General features: G+C 43.0%; 1 protein-coding gene across 1 annotated transcript in view; it reads right to left on the bottom strand.

Annotated features, from left to right (window-relative positions):
* Window positions 1-1,188: 1,188 nt before the first annotated feature.
* LOC118657022 (putative histone-lysine N-methyltransferase PRDM6) overlaps window positions 1,189-21,968 on the bottom strand; it is a 32,213-nt gene continuing 11,433 nt past the window's right edge. Inside the window, exons 3-5 of the mRNA XM_036310906.1 lie at window positions 17,504-17,846; window positions 8,988-9,164; window positions 1,189-2,073 (exon numbers count right to left, since the gene is read on the bottom strand). Coding sequence (XP_036166799.1) covers window positions 1,959-2,073; window positions 8,988-9,164; window positions 17,504-17,846 — 635 coding nt within the window. The 3' untranslated portion in view covers window positions 1,189-1,958. The remainder of the gene's footprint in view (window positions 2,074-8,987; window positions 9,165-17,503; window positions 17,847-21,968) is intronic.

Below are 21,968 nucleotides of genomic sequence, written 5' to 3'. Positions count from 1 at the left end.
CTCATCTGTGCAGCCCATCTGTCACTGTCTCTCGGGCTTGGGTTGAGATGGCTACATACTCTTTCCACCCTTCCCGTTGCCACACGTTGTTGGCAAATGCCTCCATCACTTCAGGCGAGGAGCAGCAAAATCAGAACACACCCCTAGTGAGCAGAGAGAAACCTTTCAATCAGCCACAGTCACACAGCTTACGATTTGCATGCTAAGAAGCCAACGAGAACCGAGAGGAAGCTGTAGGTGGATGGCTTGAGAATTGACATAGAAAGTCAGAAGTGGCCACGCTCCTTTCGGGGGCCTATAATCACATACCTGTAAATTACAAACACAATCCGCAGAGCCATTTTACTCCATTTTGAATTTGGCAGTGGTGCCAAGGGATGGGGAAGCAAAATTAAAAGGGGAGGAGGATTTTCTGAGAACCAAATACATGATGATCCATCAAACTGAACCAATGGTCAGTTCAGTGACATATCTCACATTCTTGTTGAGAGAAGACAACGGGAGGCCTAAAAAGACAAGGAGTTCCTCTAACGGCAATGCTTGTTATCAGGCGACCAAGAAATCTACACAGAGATTGCTACTGTTAATGAAGCATTCTAGATGGAACAGTTTTATCTGCACTGGCCATCAAGGCAGACTCAGCCTCTGAGATGCTACTGTGAACTAATAGACAAGAAGACAGAAGCCTGTTTTTTCCAGAAGTTGAATCATTTCATGTAAGATGATCCAATTTATGGAACATCATTGTTGAATTACCAAAAGCCTTGCTGAAGTTAAACTTACTTTCCTAGCACTCAATCCAGAAATCATGAAATTGTGTACATCATTCTTCCTTTCAATGGGTCAGTGCTGAGAGAAGAATATTACCAAGGGCCACAGGAGACAAAAAGGTAATTTCCATTGATAAATTTAGCTTTTTCCCAGGCAGTCTGTTCTAAGCACAATCCTCGCTGTGGCTCCTCCTCTCCATGTTTCCTTGTCTCGGTTCCTTGTGCCTGTTCCTGCAGGAATGCTCCCTGCACACCAAGGAAGGAAGATGAGACTGCCTAAAAGGACCCCGACAAAGGGGCTTGGCACTATTTCTCACATATTCAACACTTCCACAGACACAACCACAAAAAATTACTGGAAGCCTCGCACCTTATATTCAGCCTCATACTGAAGAACTTTTATTTTTGTGGGGTTTTCTTTAAGCTAAAATGTTATTGAAAACAAAATTTTCTCCACTAGCTGCTTCAGAACAATATACTGTATTATGAAGCTCCTTACATTTTACATGTTTTTGAAACAGGACAAAGTAAATCCCCCATTTTCTTCCACGTCCGGGCTCTTCTGCATCAAGACCAGGCTGTTGGATGGAAGGAACCACGTGACAAGTGCATGAGGCGTGAGTGCGGGAAAACACAGAATGGGATGCCCGTGGGGCTGAAGGTGGCACCGACCGACCGGGCAGACGCTCTCGCTTCTGCTTCCACGGGCCCCGCCGGGCCGCCCGCGCCGGGCCAGGCCAAACCGAAACAGCAGGAAGGAGGGCTGTACAATGGGTCCCCTTGGATCATGCTACTAAAAAAAGGTGCAACGAGAAACAAGTCCCTGTGCATTCTTAGTCACAACGGTGGGCAGAAGAACCCATACGATTCCTCCCTTTGGTATTAAATAACAGTTTAGAAAAGCTTTTTAGAAACAAAGCAAATACATGGTGGGACTGGACCTGTGGGCCATCCCAGGTTAGTTGTCCACTGAAACGAGTCTCATCCTAGTCATAAATAAATAATCTCTTCCCCGGTCTGACTTCCGCGCCAGGATCGATCTCTCTTAACATCTTACTTATTTTATTACTGCTTTTGGTTTTCTGGGACTGATTGAAAGTTGCTCCGAGGAAATCTTTGGTTTTGCTTAAGTGTCCGTGACATTTAATCATGACTTTCCTTGCAGTTTAATTCCAACCAGTCAATCGGTTAATCCACTTCGATTGATTCTGGGCTCTCGGTGATTGGCTTGCACTCATTGGGCATCCGCTGGTGCCGGCTCAGCTGGGTGGCCTGTGTGAAGCTCCTCTCACACCTCTCGCACCTGGTGGAGGCAAGAGAGAAAATTGAGACCAGGGAGCGGGGCCTGCAGGGTGCTGGGCGTCCTCTCATCCTGCCTAATCAGAACAGACACTCCAAAGCGGCCTCAGATTTCCCCGGCTCAAGAGGTTTAATTGGTGGCTCCTTCCAAGGCCTGGACGCCTGTGATGGGACAAAGCCCGTCTGATGCAGAACAGAGGGATCTGTCAATAGGCGGGGGAAGGTGATTTCTCCAGAGAGCCCTGTCCTGCTGCAGCTCTGATCGCTGTCAGTTCAAATAGATAAAGAACAAAAAGAGATTTTTAGGAGTGAGCCATCAAAGAAGCAGCTTGTCTCCAGTTTTCTGCTCCATAACCCGAAAGAGAAATTGATGACAAATAAAATTTCACCTGCTGCTCATTTAAAATCGAGAATTCGACTCCCCTCAAAACAGCAGCCAAGGGGCGAGCCTCTTGGCGTTTGGAAACCAGAGGAAGGAATGTATTAGTCTGCGGTGGTGAGGCAGGGTCGTGTGGGCAGTTGCTTTTGTGCAGAAGTTTGTTCTATTTTCACAGCCCAACCAAACTCAGGATTAGCACAATGTTTGTGGTTGGGTAGGGGCTCAAAAAACCTGAAATAAACCTATGATTGTGTGGGTCAAGAAGTTCACCTCTCCCCAAAGTACAGTCATAGAATATCCTTGCGGGCCATAATGAAGGGGTGGTGTGTCTGATGAGAAACCTGGTTTCACACCTCAAGACTATTTCCTCTCCAGAACTTAACAAAAAAGATTATAATCAAGGAAACGTGGGCCTGACCTATCTCCCAGGTAACACACATTACTAACTTGATGGCTATTCAATCTCACACACACACACACACACACACACACACACACACACACACACCCCTAATGGTGGCTTCTAGTGTTTCTGTGATGATTGGTGTTACTGGCTGGTTGTCTATGATTGTACACACACACACTATGGCAGCAAGCTGGACCCAGTGACTTCCTGTCACTACCCTGCTTGCCTGGGCAGCCTGGAGCAATGGTCAGGCTCTCCTTAGGGCATAGCAGCCACCTCAGCCATCCGCTTAATATTCTCTTCAAACCTTTGAAGGAAAGATATTCAAGAGAGCTGCAGACAACAGTCTCTCTTTTCAATAACACTACCTTGGGTCCTGGGGTCCCTGAATAATTGGGAATGTGGCAGAAATCATCATGAGAAAAATCTGCATTGCCCTATGCTGTGCCCGAGTCTTGTTTTCTGGTGAGCAGTCCCCTCTTTCTCCTTCCTTTTTAGTAAAGTATACAAAACCCCCTGCCATAGGAATAATCACCTATAAAAATAGAACACGCCCATTCACCCCGGAGATTCTTGCACATTTGTGAGTGGTGGGAGGCTGGCGCTTGACTATCAGGCATGGCTTTTTCAAGATCCCTATGCCAGCTGTGTGTGGCAGGGTGAAGAAGTTGTGTTTCTTTCAGGGAATAATTTTAGCAGCCTGTTCCACTGTTAAAAACTGCACTGTGATCTTGACAAATGTATAATGTCAGCTTTAATGTATCAGACCTATCAACTCAATGAAAATAACTCAGAAGTATTGACCAGCTAATGATTTTTGGTGTATTCATTAACGTCCACGGGCAGCTCATCCCCTCTCCAGAGCTCCTGGACTGCTGATGACATGTTAGTGAATTGCTGATTGTTTATTAGAAAACTGATTAGTTCCTGGATTAGTGTGTCAAAATATACTACCTTTCACTGCTTGACAAACTTTCAAAGTATTATAGTCCTTTTTTTTATTATTTCAAACTCTAGAATCAATTTCGATGAGAGCAGAACCGTTGGAACAATTATGAGGCTTGACAATTTACCTGGCTCATACTTTTGCACTTCTAACCTTGTGTATTAGAATATAAAGTATTCAAAAGGAGGAAGTCTCATATTTCACAGAAGGCAAAAGTGTATGTGGATATGTAATATATAAACATCCAGATTGGACAAAGACATTAAGAGGAGAATTAGGCATTTCTCAAGTGTTTGCCTACATGCCCCACAGATCTTTACTTATGGAACAGTTTGTTGTAATAGTCAAGGAATTTACGAAGTCAAATCTAACCATCCCATGAGATCACTACTGAAACTTCATTGTTAGTGCCATCTGCCTACAAGTGTGAGTAAAATTACACTCAGAACCAGGCTACTAGAAATATCTATGTGATTTGGGAATTAGAAGAATACAGTTGGTATTATTGAGGAAGAGAGCTTAGATATAAAAATATTTTTAAATAATGGAAGGACTTCAGTTTTATGTATATCATTTTTAATTTAAAAAAAATTTCCTTCACAAGTTATTTTCATAGCTTCATAACACTCATCAGAAGGACAGATTCAATGTAAATACCTAGGTTCTAACAGGTCAGATGTGGACGTCAGCTGGGTTGGCATTTAACCCTGAACTACAATCCCAGACGCGTGACTGTGCATGGGTACCTCTAAGCCTGGACTTCATGCAGGGGAGCAGATAAGGAGGAGACAGAGATGCAGGTAATGATCTGGGAGCAAAGAAATGTTCTTGCACACACGGTCCTCTTCCTTGTGATGACGTCACGGCCTTGAAGGGAACCTCGCTGGAACAGTGAAGTGGAAAGGCGTCCAGATAGTTCAGCAAAGGGGAAGTCCCCAACTCTCTACCAGTGGGGGTCTCTTAACTCGACTCGATTTCCTTTTAGATTTGAGATCATTCTTTACTTACTGTGATGGTTGACTGGATTATAGGTACAGGGAGTTTAACAATTACCATCTGAAATTGACAGAGATGCAAAATAATGTCAAGTTCTGTTCCTTTCTGTGCCCCTCCAACCTGTCAAAAAATACTTCATGAACCAAACCACACTGCACAGGGGGCTTCATACCTATGATGTGCTCAGTGCATTTTTACTGATGTGCTTTTTCAATTTGCTTTGATTTTGCCTAATTCTTATTAAAGTATTAGCTGCTCTCTGGAATATCCTTTGATTTTTTATTTTTTTTTTTTACCTTCTGAGCCAAGCTGTCTTTACTTAAGGCAAAATGTAGTGATGAGTATTGCCCCTGCTTCTAACAGATGCAGGCAAGAGCCTCTCCTAGGATATGTCCTGGGCTTCCCAGGCACAGAGCCAGGCGGGAAGCAGCTCACGGGGGTCCTTCCAGGCAGAGCAATCTCCCTGAAATCCTGAAAGATTGCATTTAGTAACAGAGAAGGAGAAAGGATTTGTCATTGCAAAGAATACGTTTTAGACTGCCAACTTCCTTCTTTATTTCCTTCCTTTTTTTCAGTCAAGTGCTTGGCAATTGCTGTTAAATGAAACGATGTCTTGCTTTTGTTCCTCGTTTGCCATGACTTCCAGTCTCACAATACAAACTGGAAGCCAAGACCTGTAATATCATCCTTGGTATGCATTTTTTCCTATGTGCTCCTTTATCTTTAAAAGTCTAAGTCTACAGCAGGTTAGCTACCCGACAGACCTTGAGGGATGGAGGCTTTCCGTGGGAATTCAGCCAATCAGACTGTGAGGCAAAGCCTGGAATGTGACTGATCCCTTAGTGCCAAATCTTCTCCAGCCTTCCCTGGGTGGCAATAATCTTGATCTGCCTTCAAAAACCAAGTCGCAGCAGAAGATTTTAGAGGTTGGGAAGATGTGGCAAGTTCCATCAGGCCGGGCCCCGGGAATTCTGTGAAGGCCTCCTGGGCCCTGGGTGGATGGGACAATTGGGAGACTGAGCCATTTGGGGCATCTATCTGGAAGCTGCCCAACGTGGAGAGTTTAGGGTTGTGTATCTTTTACAAGATTCTTTTCCTTCTTTGCAACATTGTTTAAGCCAATACCCATTAGTTGAAGTAGTAAAATTAACTGTTGTGGTGAAACCCATTTTATTGACTAATCTGCAAGAAAAGTTTTTTTGAATGTTTGTTTTATAAGCTTGTAAAAGGACATCTTCATAATATTTACAAATGTCCATGGGACGGATATCCATGAGCTATGTTGGAAGATTCCCAAACTCCCTTGGGATAGTCCAATCCTGACTGATCCGTTTGTGTATGCTGAAGGACTTGGCTCTCCACTTTCTAGAAGATGTTAAAATCTTGCACTTACAAAATAAGCGTACACTCAGTTCTTCCCCCAGGAATATATATATAAGTTAAAAAATGCCTGCAGCATGTGGCTAATCTTAGTAAGAGTAGGAGCAGAAGGAACTAAACATACACACAGAATCTAATCCACCCAACTCTGGCTATTTGCTTCCCCCTCCCCCCAGATGAAAGTAGGTTATGGTCACAAAAGCATACGTTTAGAAAGGAAGAAGATAAAATTGCTAAAGCCCTTCAAAAGAGTACCCTGATGAATTAAAAGTAAGTTAAAATGGCAACTCTATTGGAAACATGACAAAAACAGGATGTTAAAGGAAAAAAATTGAGTGGAGTCAACGAGGTTACACATAAGTAACACCTTAACATTAATAGAAATCTATTTCCCATTTTGACCCTGAAACCTCTTCAATTAATTACTAAAATCTATTTACACAGCAACAAGATAAAAATCAATCTGATCCTGGCACTGTGTCCGTCTGGCTGCCCTCTGTACTATGAGGGGCCAGAAAGACTGTCAGTCCTGCGTCTCTTTTGAAAAGCTCTCTTGCTCAAAGGCTCTCGGGGAGAGGAGCCACGGTCACCTTCCACATCCAGAGCAGTGGGGAAGCCAAAGTCTGTGACCCCCGAGGGTCAGCCTGAGGGCAATGCAGAGCCCACCTTGCAGGACACAAACACCCGCAACAGGGAACTCTCGGGCTGTGCTAACCCATCTGGTCCTAAAGGAGACTTAAAAGACCTTTGGGCTAGCTCAGACCCAGAGGTCACAGCGTGGCTGGCGTCAGTGCAGGCTCCATTTGAAAACCCATTCAGTCCCCTTAGCCAGATGTCTTTATGCAGTGATCAAGACGCACCCACATAAAAAGTCGAAAGTTAAAACTATTTTTCTTATCCATGTCATAAATTAAACCACAGTGGAAAACAATGAAGGATAATGAGTGAAGGTGACTGATTCATGGGGAGTTGAGTGAAGATGACAACCTTTTAGGAGCTCCTCCTCGCTGGCAGAACAGAGGTGGCAGGATCCCGACCAGCAGGACTCTGCCATCCTGAGCTGAGCCTGACATAGACTGAGCACCAGGGCAACCACCACACTGGAGGGCCAGAGGGGAACTCATGGATAATGAGAGCCCCGAAAGGCTCCTGGGCTGATACTGAGCCAGGGGATTAGTTCTACTGCCTGAATCTTTTCCTTTTGTGCTTGGTCTTGTCCTACAGAAGGTAAATAGGCTATACATCTACGCCCTTTTTATTTGCCTTCTTAACCAGGGGAAGCCACTGTGGTAAAAAGTAAAGAGAGATGTCAGAGGATTGAACAGAAAGGAGTCCATTACACGGAGAGTAGAAAAGGCTTTGAGACCACCGACCAGTCATCCATACCACTCCACATTCCCAAGCCGTCCATATGCTGGCTGGGCTACCAGAAACGTCTCTTTCTTTTGAATGCCTTCAAAACACATCTTATAAATAAAACAAAGCAGAAACAGACTCATTGATGCACAGAACAAACATGATTGCCAGGAGGAGGAGGTTGAGGGGGCTCGTGAAAAAGGTGAAGGGATTAAGAAGTACAAATTGGTAGTTGTGTAACAGTCACTGGGATGTAAGTATAGCATAGGGAAAAGAGTAATAATATTGTCATAACTATGTATGGTGCCAGGTGAGCACTTGAAATATGAGGGTATGGAAAGAACTTTGTAAGTATATGACTGCCTAACCACTATGCTGTACATCTGAAACTAAAGCAAAATAATGTTGAGTGGAAACTGTAATTGAAAAAAGAAATTTAGGAAAAAACACTGACATCATCTCCCACAGACAAAATTGATTACTCCACCTCTACACTACTCTGAGACATTGTACACACATGGCTAATTGCATTTCACGTTTGCATCTTTCACTCTATGTGGTAAGACTTGTTCATCAATTGGGCTTCCCCATAAACCATGAGGTCTTCAAAGGCTGGAGGGCTGAGTCTCATTTACCGTTGTATCTTTTGTGCCTCGAAGGGCGCCCAGTACAAAAGAAAGTGCTCAATGAGTATTTGCCAAATGAATGAACACGGACATGAACGAACAAATGAATGAATGAATAAGTGAATGGGCCATCTTGCATGATTCAGATGTCCATTGCTTTCATGATTGTGCTATATCAAGAAACAAACTCTCTTGCTCAGCCAACACCCTTGGAATTCAGTTTCACTTCTTTCTACATTCCCTGAATCTTCAAGAACTCAAACGCGCCCTGTGTTTGGACTTTTTTCTCTCACAACATGGTAATGCTGATCCAAAAGGCACACTGAAAACTGCAAGTTGGCTGCCATAATAGAGTCAAGCCAAAAGGAGGGAAAAAATTCACCAGAATCTTACAGGGTTCAAGGTCCTCAAGAGATGTCCTAAATTGTGGCCACCTTGCTGATGGTCATGGGGCTTGCTGATGGCCGTAAGGTGCCACTCTGAAACTGAGCTCCCAGCTCCACTTCTAGAAGCACAGATCCACGGGAACTAGAAAGAATCTTAACATGACTTACTCCTACTTCCTTATTTTACTGATGAGAAAACAGTCCCAAAAAGTTGGTCTCATGTCCAAGGTTGAACTGCTTGAGTGAGGATCAATGTATAGGTTTCCTGACCTCATTTTGCAAACAACAGCCACTAAACAAGTAGGTCCTTTGACAGCCTGGACACTGACCTTCCAAATAGCCTTCTCCAGCCACTGGCTGAGCCGGGCAGCACTGATCTGCCTTGTCTGCGGCTTTCGGAAAGGCTAGGAGAAAGATGGGGTGAAAGGTTAGCCACCACTTACTTGAAGGGCTTTTCTCCAGTGTGGGTCCGGATGTGGTTGTTGAGGGTGGTGGCCCCAGCAAAGGCACGGCCACAGTAGCCGCACTTGAAAGGCCGGTCACTGGAGTGAGTGACCACGTGGTTCCTCAGTTCTGAAGGCTGGGAAAAGGACTGGGAGCAGTGGCCGCACTGGTAAGGTCTGAAACACACAAAGAGACTCTCTGGTCATTATTTTCCATGTTGGTCAGTGGACGGCAGTAACGTGAAACAAAGGCCACAACTTCTTGGTGACATTTTCTGTTTTGCATAGAACTCTGGCCACTAGTTTCCCATGGCTTGTTGCCACAGGAACAAAATTCACATAACTACTGAGACATTAATTCCCAAATGGTTATTTTTTTTCTGGTATTAATGTTACCATTTCAAGAACCCCAACTTTCTTATTTCTATCCCTTCCCCCAGGCCAATGCTAATGTGTTTGGGAGGGCAGAGAGAGTACAGGCTTGATTAGCTAGCATCTTACAAGAGAAAATACGTAATTGTCTCTGATAATTCCATGGCACTTTTAATTTTTCAAGAGGGTTTAAAACCACTTATCTACTTTAATCTTTACAGTAATCCTCTGGGACAGGGAAAGCGTCCTTATTTCTGTCGGTTCAGAAAACAGAGGATAAACTGTCCTCGAAGGAAATAAGCTCTTGATGCCAAAGTCCCTCTAGGGCAGTTGGACCTTATTCTAAGCGCCAGGTAAACATGCAGGTGCGTCAGCAAATGCATGTGTGGGTTTTTGTTTGTTTGTTTTGGGGTTTTTTGTTTTGTTTTGTTTTTTTAAATATATTTTATTGATTTTTTATAGAGAGGATGGGAGAGGGATAGAGAGTTAGAAACATTGATGAGAGAGAAACATCAATTAGCTGCCTCCTGCACACCCTCTACTGGGGGATGTGCCCACAACCAAGGTACATGCCCTTGACAGGAATCAAACCTGGGACCCTTCAGTCCGCAGGCCGATGCTCTATCCACTGAGCCAAACCAGTTAGGGCTGCATGTGTGTTTTAATAAATACTCATCTGTCTTGGGATCTGTTGATGGCACTGCCTCAATGTGGAGGTGTCTGATACACAAGATGAACGCAGGCATGCGCCCAGATTGGTTCCTTTGTAAAGTAAGTCCTGACTTCTACCTACTCTCCTCCACCGCCCCTCCACCCCCATAATATTTCTCTGTTGGGCCTTTTTCCTGAACTCTAGCTCCCCTGGTTCATGTAGTAGAAGCAGTAAGTTATCACAGTTCAGAAACGATGGGATGCCACTGTGCCTGCAGAAGGGCGACTACAATGCAAAAGCAAATGGAAGGAAGTTGTGGCAAATACGTGATAATTAGCAAGATTGCCAGAGAACATTCTTTCCAGCTCCTGAGAATCAGATCAATTTTGGGTTTTCATAAAATAGATTAAAATTCTATCTTCTCTACAGAAGTTCTTCTGCTTACTTCAGCAAAAGCTGCCGAGTGATAGAAAACCTGGGCAGTTGTCACTATCTGAAGCTATTTCATGTCATTCTTCGACAGGACTCCAATTTGTTTATCAAAATTTTTGTTAGGAAGATTAAGAATCTGTCATGAGGGATATTAACAGCACTCACGAACCCTAGTGTACGGCCTGGACTTTTCTGGCTGCATTTAGAAAGCCAACAGTGCAAGCGGACTTAATTGCTCTACCTTCAACAAACACTTAAGCTCTGATGACCAGAAACCAAAATGCAGGGCTAGGAGACAATGGTGACCGAGCATGCACAACAATTCAATTAAGTGCAAAATAAAGTGGACCCTCTCATTTGTCAAGCGAAGTGCTTAATTGTGGCTACTTGCCTCACTGAACACAAATACCATTATTTTACCAGACTTCAGCACGCTGAGCACTGATTGTAGAATTTTTTAGCTTGATTAATAGTCCAGGATTGATCAATAACTCAATACTATACAATTTTAATTACTTACACTTAGAAATCTATTTAACTGCTCTCAAACAGGTTTCAAAGAAATATGTACGAGTCCTTGATAAGGAGTTTATCAATCTTGACAAATTGCATACACATTTTATTATAATTATAAAATAACGCTTTGAAAGCCATTGAAGTTATATGTAGATGAAAATGTCCTCCTGCCAAATCTGTTCTTTGTTATAACCATTAACTTTAGAGTTTTTCAAGAAATTACTCTCTCAGGGGTGAATGTTTTAAATGTTATTGAAGATTATAAATAAAATAATACATTATTATATGCTATATCCACTGACAATTGATTTTTCTAATAGTAAAGGGACCATTAACATTTATTAGCCTCTGGTTATCTATTTTTAATAGCTATCACAATAAACAATAAGCCACTAAACAAAACCAATTAATCTTTTCTTTTCTTTTTCTAACTCTGCTGTCAAAAGTTGGGGTGATTTATTTTCTATCGTCAGAAGCCAATCCATTCTTTTTATGTCAACGGTCACAAAGATTTACAAAAATGACCACGGAGAGGCTTGGGTTGCATTCTTATATCAAGGTAATACCAATGAAAGGCAAATGGGATCCCAACACATCACCTCTACCCAGCACCAGCCTGAGAGGTGTTTGCTAGGCATCTAGTGGCCTATGTGTGGCACAGCTTTTACAACGTTGCAGAATTTAGCTTAGCTGAATGAAAAGGTCTAGAACTGGAAAAACAGGAGAGGTAAGTGCTACTTCAGCCTCTGGCCCCAATCAGCTGTGGGACTTGGAAAAGTCACTCAACTTCCCTGACTGTATTTTTTCACCTCTCACCTCTGGTAAGGGGGGTGGACTGACCTAGACGCTCTCCTGCACCCTGTCATGCTCTGCTCCTGCTCTCAGAGGTGTGCCGCCTGCGATCTGTCCATGACACAGCTCACAGGAGACGGCATCAACAACATGCTCTCCACCTGCCATCATGTGCACTAGCCAGATCCCTGTACATAGAGCTTCCCGTGTATGTGTGTGTGTGCGCGCGCGTGCCATTTAAACTTACTTGGTAAACAGGTGCAAATCAGAGCAACAAGAAAACCGAGTACCAAAATGTAGGACCAAACTTTATTGTAGTTGATCTCAAAAAATCAAGTGGCAGTCTTTCTTGTAAGGTACTGTAAGGAATTAGATTTTAGACCGTAAGGTCACGTGCACCTGTATGGAAGCTGACTTTATGTAGAATTTAGAACTAAAATGTCTGCTCCACTTGCCAGTATAAAAACAGATTGTCTCTCTCAGCCTAGAAATCTGTAGAAATTAGCCCTAAGAAAGCACAGACGTTACATAGTGAGTCAACAAGATCCCTTCTTCGCCTGGATTGTCAATATTTCCTAAAAAAAAAAAATGAATAAAGAAAACGACCCAGGATGTAATTTTAATACTGACTTCCTCCTAGGCTTTCATCTAAGGATGTAGGAAAACATTCAAGACAGAATGAAATCCTCAAGCCCAAACGCAGAGCCCAGAAAACATCCTCACGGCTGTGGAATCTCAAACCTCACAACTTCTTTGGGGACAACTGGCCACAGGAGTTGAGACCCTATAGGCAAGTTCCCATGAGCATATCCTGATGCCTCACCTCTCAATTTACCACTGGGGGTGGTTGGGGACACGAATAATTGCCGTTACTCAGCTTCTTATTCTGATGATTAACAGTCCATCAACTTTTCAAAGATCTAGCCAAAAGGTACGACTGAATATATTAAACTTTTGGACACAATCAAGTTCACCTCCGAAGTTCTGTCTCCCTTCGGTGAGTTGTACCAGAAGAAGCAGGGCAGGACCGACATCGTCAAATGCTGCGTTCAGCTTCACCCCTTCCAGAACCTCATGTCATTGAACAACTAAATGGGACTCTCCTTTCTAACGCCCTTTGATTCTTCCCAAGCCATCATACACAGACAGCACTTTACTATTCTCAAAACAAGCGCAAAGAGCGTTCCTTGCAAAGGGACATCTCACAACCACAATGAGCTTATGGCTCTCTGGCTACTGGAGACCTGAGGGGTGCAATGTTATCAGCAGTGTTGTCCAGTGATGGAAATGTTCTGTATCTACACTGTCCAATATGGGGCCACTTGCCACTTGACATGTGTTAGGGCGACTGAGAAACTAGTGTTATTTTACTTACTTTGATTAATTTTCATTCAAACAGCCTCCATTGGCTAGTTTCCACAGAGATATCAAGCTTCATGAAAAACTAGAAGGTGTCCCATACTCAAGAATGAAATAACTAGGAGACAGACAAAGCCTGGGTCCATTTCGTTAGTGTCTATGATGGCCGGTCAGATCTTCAGCAAAGGAAAGCAGGGGGACAATTCTGTACATTTCCCTGGCATTCTCCCTAACTGGCAGCTCGTCTGCCAAAGACTCCTCCACTAAAATGTGCAATTCATTTACTGTGAGTCTGTAATTGGTTTGGTGTACACACAGGAAAAGAATGAAACATTTAACAACATTAAGTGTGGTTTGGTTTAAAATATTATTAATTCTTCTTTGATTTTTCTTTCATGGCCTGAAAGCCTCCAGGACAAAAGTTGTTCAGTTGGGGCCACTTCCTCTCCTTGCCCTGTTAGTCAGACCAAGTGCAAATCCCCAAAGACTTCAAAGGGAGCCTGCTGTTGGCTGTGTGGAGTGAGAAATGACCTGAGCTCTACGTGAGGAGGAAAAGGTTGCAGGGAAGCAGCAAAAGCAGAGCCAAGGGACCTGGAAAACATGGAATGCCAGAAAGAAGATAACCTTCACACTTGGGGGGAGGCGGGCAGTGGGACACAAGAACACTGACACATTCCAAAGAAACCATTATGGTGATGGATTAGCTCCAAGCTCCTCCCACCAACAGCAACCTCGAGAGTCATCTTCCCCTCTGGTACCAACACAGCCATATACAAACAATGATACTCAAAACACAAGTGTGGGCAGCGGATGATGCATCCAGGAGGTTAAAGGCAAACTCTCCCCACGTGACACAAACAACCAAAAAAAGAGAAAAGGAAAAGGATGCAAAATGAAGATAAGCATTAAAAAGACACTTTCTGCAGAAAAAAAAAGAACATATTTATCAGCAAATAATCCGCAGTGATTGAAGGCTTCGCTTACCCCTTTCTGGAGCCCCCCCAATGGGACTGTTGAGGGTTTCTGCAGCAGAAAAACAGAAGAGAAAAGGGATTGCTAACTCCTGGTTCGAGCAAGAGTGAGTCAAGCTGCCCTGGCCTAGGTCAGAAGCTTATGTAAAACCCCAAATGTTTATGAAGTTCCTGGATGAAATCCTGGTTGGTCTAGATTCCAGCAGTTTCTTCCCTTTGAATTTGCTTAGGAGGAGAGAAAAAAAAAGCCAGTTGACTGGGAGAAAGGAAGAAAGTATTTGGGGGCTTGTTTAATATTAACAGAACAAAGTCAAGAAATAACAATTCTGTGGCTCTTCGGACCCTCATGAATGTGAATCGTTTTTCTGTGTTCAATGTAAATAACACGGTAGTAAAAATAAAAACCGGTGATGCTGGCAACCCTGTGTTTCCTTGGATCTCTTTTCTTTATATCAAGGCATAGATTTTTTTTATGGCCCCTCACATGAAAAAGCTCACAAATATAGACACACACAGTCTCTTTGATGAAGGTTGAAATGTCTTAGGTTTCATGGCTAAATACTTAGTCTGTTGAGTGAAAAATCTTTTGGACCTAAGATTCAGGGGCCTGTTTCAAATTTGGATCCATTTGAAACTCTAACCTGTTTACCTGCTGGCTTTGTCTTCTGCATCTCCCTTTCTTGCCTGTGGTTCTAGCGAGATTTTCCTATCAAAATAAAAGTGTTTGTATTTCTCAAATCAATGGGAAATGAATTCTGACTGGTAAGTTCCAAGCTTTTTCACTGTCTGTGTCTGAACTGGCATAAACTGCCAAAGATGGAAAGCCACTCGATTTATGGTCACTCCCTAAAGAAAACACGGACGTTCAGCACTTGTCATTCTCCGCGTGGATAATAGAAAAGGCTCCAAATTTTGCAACCATCATACACAAATTTGATGTTCCATCTTAGTTTTGTATATTTCTCTTATTTAGCAGCCATGGGGTTAAGAATTATGGAGAGTATCTTTTACTTCCAAATTTGCTGGTACAAAGACAACATCCCAGGTTCTGGGACTGAAAGAAACTATTCCAGTCCCATTGCTAAAGGCAAACCATGTCTCCAGGATGAGACCAGTGGGTCAGAGTGACTGGGCATCTCCTATGTTCCCTTTATCCTCAACAACCAACTCGGATGTAATGAAGTAATTCAAGCATATCATCATCATTATTTTGCCTATAAAGGGACTAATTTTTTGAATTCTTAATTTTAACTTATTTATGAGTGACGGTGACCACCTCTCATGTCACCAATAAAGCACAGGAAAGTGAGAAGCAGAACCCACAGCGTGAGTAATCAGGTCCCTCTCTGGCTAACTACATAGATAGTGAGCACCTATGATCTCACCTCATCTGGGGAGGGAAGGCGTAGCCACACCACGATTGGGCATCTGAGCCAGAGATGCCCGTCAGCGTCTAGCCCAGGACAGGAGGCTCATGCCACTTGGATGGTTGCCAGGAACTCTAAATTAGCTTGGAATGAGCACTGACCCAACAGTCTTTCAAGGAAGTGTGTTTTGTCCACGTAAGTTTCCTGATTTGTCAGGTACTCCTCTGACAGTTTATATAAATGTGTTACAAGTTATGACACCATCATCTGCTAGGACAGACGCCATAACGACTTAAACCTTAATACACACACGGTTTTCTAAGTGTGCCTGAGGCCAGTCCAAACAGTCTGTTTTGGTATCTTCCGATACACCGTGACATATTTTCATTGCTTTACGTGACATTCAGCGTGGGATTATATTATACTCAAAGTTAAGCTTGCCATCCAGAAACTTTCAACTATCATTTCATTTTCACCTTGCACGTTCAGTTATTATAACAATGAACCTGTGCAAATGACAAATCTATCCACTTGAACTCATTCAATTTAAAAGTAAGTTTATAATAACAAGATACCCCTAAACTACTGAAATGCTTTGCAAACTTTGAATGCATCTATCTTGAGGTTATATGGATACTGGCAAGGAAGGCAAACTTTTTTAAAAGAATCCTTCCTGAGAGAATGAAACATTTTCAAAACTTTTGTGCCCCCTCTGAAGCCAATAGTACTAATTTTCACCAGGTGAGGGTTGAGGCTCTCCTACTGAAGGTAAAAGGTTGTAAAGACACAGTTGCCTTACCAGGCCCTAAAGCAAATGTTTCGGCATTAATTAGCTACAGCAATGATCGATGCTAAGTAAGTGGTTTCCAGAATGGCGCAAATAAAAACACGTACACATGTAAGTGTGTCTACGGACCCTAAAATGATATTTTAGAAAAGACCCACCCCCTGTGCACCATGCCCACACCCTCCCTGCTGGCTTTCCTAGCACGTGTCTATCCTGCCGAGCTGGGGAGCGGGGAGGGAAGAGCTTGGTGTACATCATATGGCAAGGAGGCCATGTGGCTTAAGGTTAATCCAGTGGCCCAATGAAGAAAATAACTCAGGAGTCCTGCTTCCTAGTCTCTTTTTCTACTTCCAAAAATTATTTCCTGCTTTTATATTGAAAGTGATTTTTGATGCTATCCTTAGATATGTGAGGGTTAATCAAATTTCCACAGGCTGTGAAGAAGAGATAAAACACACTTTCTTCTTTTTGAATTAATTTGATTTTTGTCTTTTGCGCTCCCAGCGATCAAGGCTGTCGAATAAACCAGTTTTGATTCATAAATAATAGTTCCATTATATCTACTATGCCACTCGTCAGACTACCTGAAATTTTAATTCACTTGTTCAGCTAAATTTCATCCTCAGTTCATGGCCATAAAATTCTTTATTGACAAACTTTCAAACCAACTTTGACTCTGAGGTATCTAGTCCACATTTTTCTTCGGTGTGGATATTAGTTTATTGAATAAGTGGCATCTGTTTTCCTCCACATCACTAGCAGAGGAGGTATTTCCTTTTGACAGCTTTGCAGGATTTATGGGTTTGCATGCTCTGAAGAAAAATAGTACTAAGCAAAAAATTCCAATTCATTACCTCTTAGTACTTAATTAAGTTCCTACCCCCGGCACATTGGAGGTGAACCCTGAAACGACCGTGGCAGCAGCAGGGCGGCTGGCTGTATTATCTTTGGAAGACGGAGAGGATTGTAATTATCCTGACCTCATTTTTCCACCCATGATATTCATAACTGTTCCTATCTTGCTCCCCTTTAGACTCGGACTGTTTGGGAAGCAAGCGCAGACTCCTCTCGATACCACTGTTTATGTGGCCCTTCTACACAGCCAAGGCAAGGGTGGCCTCACAGGCCTGTGACCTGCCAGAACGCAGACGCCTCTGATCACAGGGTTTCCCCCAAGGGGTGGCTGGAGGAGGTGACTGGCACCTGTCAGGAAAGTAAGAAGGGGTTTTACTAAGCAAACATACTGCGAGCGGAAGAGTCAGGGTTACCTGTCGGGGTTCTGCGTGCACACGTGCATCTGTAACAGGATCCTCTGCGTGAACGTCTTAAAGCACTGCCCGCACTTCCAAAGATGCCAGTCACTGAACTCCGAGTGCAGCTGGCTTGTGGACGTCGGGCTCGCCAGGACGCGCTGGTTTTTCGCGTTGATTTGGTTGAATCCGGATTCAATGGACCCCGATTTATCCAGGAGAGAGAAGTTCCTGCTGCAGGGCGTCTGTGGGAACACCACAGAGCGCTGTTGGGCGGCAGGGGAGAGTTTGCTGCTCTTGCCAAAGGGCTGCAGGGCATCTTGTCGGCACATGGCTTCCATGACCGTGGCAGGGACATTTACTGGGGGAACGACAGAGTTTACAGGATCAGTTTTATCAGCCCTTAAAGTAAGCACAATCACGTGCACTTTAAAAAATTCTTATAAATCAACATTTTAAAACTTCACTTTTCTGGATTCAGAATGAACATAGTAGCAAAATTAGTAACTCATTCAGTGCTTGTTTATCATGCAACTATTACATGCTTAGGGTTGTTCGTATGTGATCTTTGTCCTCACGGGGTTCACTTATGACTTTACACATAAGGACTCCCTCCTGAGGCTCCACACTGCACCCTGGGTTTGGAGGGAGCTCAGATGGGAGGCACAGCAAGAGAGGGGAGAGAACAGCAGGGACTGGCAGAGAAGGTGGCCTTGAGCCGTGCAGGGAAGGTAGGTTCAGGCCTTACAGCAGACCCTGCCAGCAAAGGACAGGTCTTTAAGAAAAACTGGCTGGAGATGAAGGGAATAATACAAAAGGAAAGACACCTGGAGACAGAAGTCTAGCATGCTGGTGAGATGGTGAGAGACACACTGACCAAGCAGGGCCATGGGCTCTCGACACTGTGGGAATAAGGCAGGGGGCGGGGAGGCTAGACCTCAAACAACCTTTAAAGTCCAAAAAATAAAAAAATAAACAAATGACTTCAGGCCTAGAAAATAGATGCAAACTGTTTCTGAGCAGAAATAGCAAGAAAAAAAACCAGTGTTCAGGGAGGGCTTGAGTGAGGCATGATTTACAGACAGGGTGCCAAGGATAAAGTCAGAATGGAGGCAAGGGTATGAATGCTTGCAACTTGGGCTTTGGAACTACAAAGACCTAGGTTCAAATCTTGTCTCTACCTTTTATAGCTTGGTGATCTTAGGCACAGTTAATAAATCTCTCTGTGCCTTAATTTCCCCATCTGCAAAATGAAGATAGTGGTAGTAATAAAAGTACCAGCAGCACGGTTTACTGGTTGAGGTGACCTAGATTTTAACTCCACTATTTACTAGCCTTGTGACTGTGGGCAACTATGAAACACTGAAGTCCACATATAGTCCTTGGTCAAATGTAAAATGATCACCCAAAAGGCTGAGTGAGATAACGCACAGATAGCATTTAGTAAATGCCAGGGTTAATACTCATTAGATATTGAGCTCCATGAGCCCTGATTTCCTCCTCTTTACCCCCTTTTGTGAGTTTTAAATGAGATAATTAAAATACTCATCACAGGGCCTACCATCAATAATAGCCAATTCTCATTATTTATAGAAGGAAAAGGGGATAGACTGAAGGAACCTGGCCCTAAACTGGGATGGTGGCAGTGAGAGTGAGGAAAGAACTAGAAGCAACATTTTGGAGGGGGGAAACGTAATATACTGGAAATTTGTTTTTCTTCTTATAAGTTGTTATTGTGTTAAAAATATATATCATGTATTCACTGGTCAACCCACAGATTCAGAAGTGATTAGAAACTAATATGCTTAAAAACTATTATTCTTTTTCTAAGTACCTACTGTGTCAATAAATGCATTTATTAGTTATTTCAGGGGTCACAAAGATTAAAGACTAGAAAGTGATCAAGAGAAGGAAATTAGAGATCAAAAAATTTGAAAAGGTTGTTTGGCAAAAAGATTGGGGATGGGAAGTAAACCGTGGCTGTTGGCCATAGTTCAAGGCCATGTGGAAGGAGACACATGAACTGGGGGCTCTTATCCTTTCCAGCCACAGAGCACTGCTGAGGTCGCCACAGAGCATGAAGACTTGAGCACGCTCGACTATGCGGAGGAGCATGCTGAAGGGGCTCCGTGCTGGAGTGGACAGACAGGGAGACACCATGTGTTGGTGTGCTGGCACTGAGCATTCTTTAACTCAGAGCATTCTGTGTAATCCTATGTAATGGGACAAATCCAACAGAAGGAATAGCTCTGCTCACATGTCCATCCCACCCTGAGAAGGAAAAGGAAAGCAAGAGACTCGCAGGCCTGGAGAGAGCAGAGAGCTTTCCTAGGTGACAGTTCTTGACCCTGACTGCACCTGAGACTCACAGGGGAGACTTTTTAAAAATTAGATCAGAATCACTTGGTAGATTCTGGGCACCTGCATTTCTAATGTGTAATTGGGCTGAGAACCAGTGATCGAATTCTACTCTCTCTTATTACAAAATAAAAACAGCTCAAGTCCAAGAAGGGCCAATAACTTGCCCAGGGTCACACATTCAGTTATTGGCACAGCAGAGCTGGAAGCTTTAGCTTTTTGACTTCCAGATAATTTTTTTGCTGACCACACTCCTACACTGTCTCTGCTCACAAGCTGTGCTTCAAAAATAAAAAGGACATTTTATAGCCAGTACATCTCACATGAACATGTCATATATACATATAAATACATATACAGTGGGGCCTTGACTTACGAGTGTCCCGACTAATGAGTTTTTCGAGATATGAGCCGTCTCTCAGCCGATTTTTTGCTTTGAGTTGCAAGCTAAAATTCGGGTTACGAGCCAGCTTCAGATACCCCACCACTAGTTGGCGCAGCGAACGTCACAGTGAACGCCACAATATCAGCCCAGCATCACATGTCTCACTCGTTCACTTTAATGATTTGACATATGAGTAATTTGAGTTACGAGCTCCGTCACAGAATGAATTAAACTCGTAAGTCAAGGCCCCACTGTATACCTATACACACATACATACATACAGGTTTATGTATGTATGTGTTTTTATATATAAATATTTATATACAATTTCAACTTCTGGGGCAAAAGTGTATGATCAATATAACAGTTATCCATACATTTTAGACTTTTAAAAAATCTTTGATTGCACACAGACTGTTTTTTTAAAAAAGGTATTGAAAAATGAGGAGCAATATTTTCTCCTACTTTGGCACTTTTTAAATAAAAGAGTAAAAGCAGCAGCATTGTCAGAGATGGGGGTAGAACTCATCTTGTGTCGCCCATTCATAACTAATCTGGGAGAGACACAGCACAGAGAAACCCACAAGTGTTCAGACAACACTGAGCTCCGGCGGGCTGGGAAATGCCCACTAACAGGAAGGAAGGCACGGTGGGAAGGCGGTGGGATGAACATGTCATCAACATGCATGCGAGCAGGAAACCGGCCAGAGCTTCACTGTTGGGAAGAAGGCTGTGATGCCTTCGGGGGGAAATAATTCAAATAACACTCTAAGTATAGGTTATAAATCCTGACTTCTCATTTACCCTCCTGAAAAGCAACCTAATAAATTAATTTTCAAAAACTGCTACGGTCACACAACCTTTATATTAAACTAAAGAATTTGTGGGCCAATGAAGTTTTATTAAGCTTAATGATCAATGTCAAAATGGTAATAAAGGAAAACTTCAACCAGTTTTTATAATAATCTCAGATTTATGAGATCTGTGTTAATGTTAGTAATAGTAGTACTTAGGCAGAGTGGGAATGGGTGTAATGAAATTCTTGTCTTACTTTTTCTTTTCTGGGACACCCCAAAACAAATGTAATATTTTTTTGAGATATAGGTAGCAATGCTTGCACCCCAGAGATCAACAAAGTATCCTTTCTTCAGGACCTAAAGGACACAGAGATTATTCTTTCCAAATACCAGTCTGATTGGCTATAGCAATCGAGAGCATTAACAAAACGCAGGGAATTATCAGGAAAAAAATAGGGAATGAATTCAGAAAACACTCATCCCAACACAAGACGGTACAGACAACTGCAAAAGGCCCAGAGATGACTGACTGAAGGGACCAAGAGGATGAAGTACTTTCTACTTGAAGACAAATGGCTAGAAACATCTCTTCAGTCTACAAACCAAAGATGAGTGGGAGGACGGCCAGCTCTTAGAGCCCTAAAGGATAGAGTACAGTAAGGACACAGAACATAAACTCATCACATCCTGGAAAATTAAAACGTTGAGAGGCAAATTCAGGATCCATAAAACAAAGTCCTGCTTTCCTCCCTTGTCCATTCATTCAATCCACAAGTAGTTACTGAGCATCTCTATCCCATGCCTGACACTGTAGATACGGGGAACGAGAGAGCCACGGCCCCTGGCCTCCCACCACTTAAACTCCAGAGAGAGAGACAGCCAGTAAACAGATGTTGTTACAAATAACATCAAATCTAAAATTCCACTAATGGCAAGTTGTAAG

This window comes from Myotis myotis, unplaced genomic scaffold, assembly GCF_014108235.1.
Source record: "Myotis myotis isolate mMyoMyo1 unplaced genomic scaffold, mMyoMyo1.p scaffold_m19_p_5, whole genome shotgun sequence".
Taxonomy (NCBI): Eukaryota; Metazoa; Chordata; class Mammalia; order Chiroptera; family Vespertilionidae; genus Myotis; species Myotis myotis.
The sequence above is the reverse complement of the archived record's forward strand: the minus strand, read 5'-3'. Positions and strand labels throughout refer to the sequence as shown.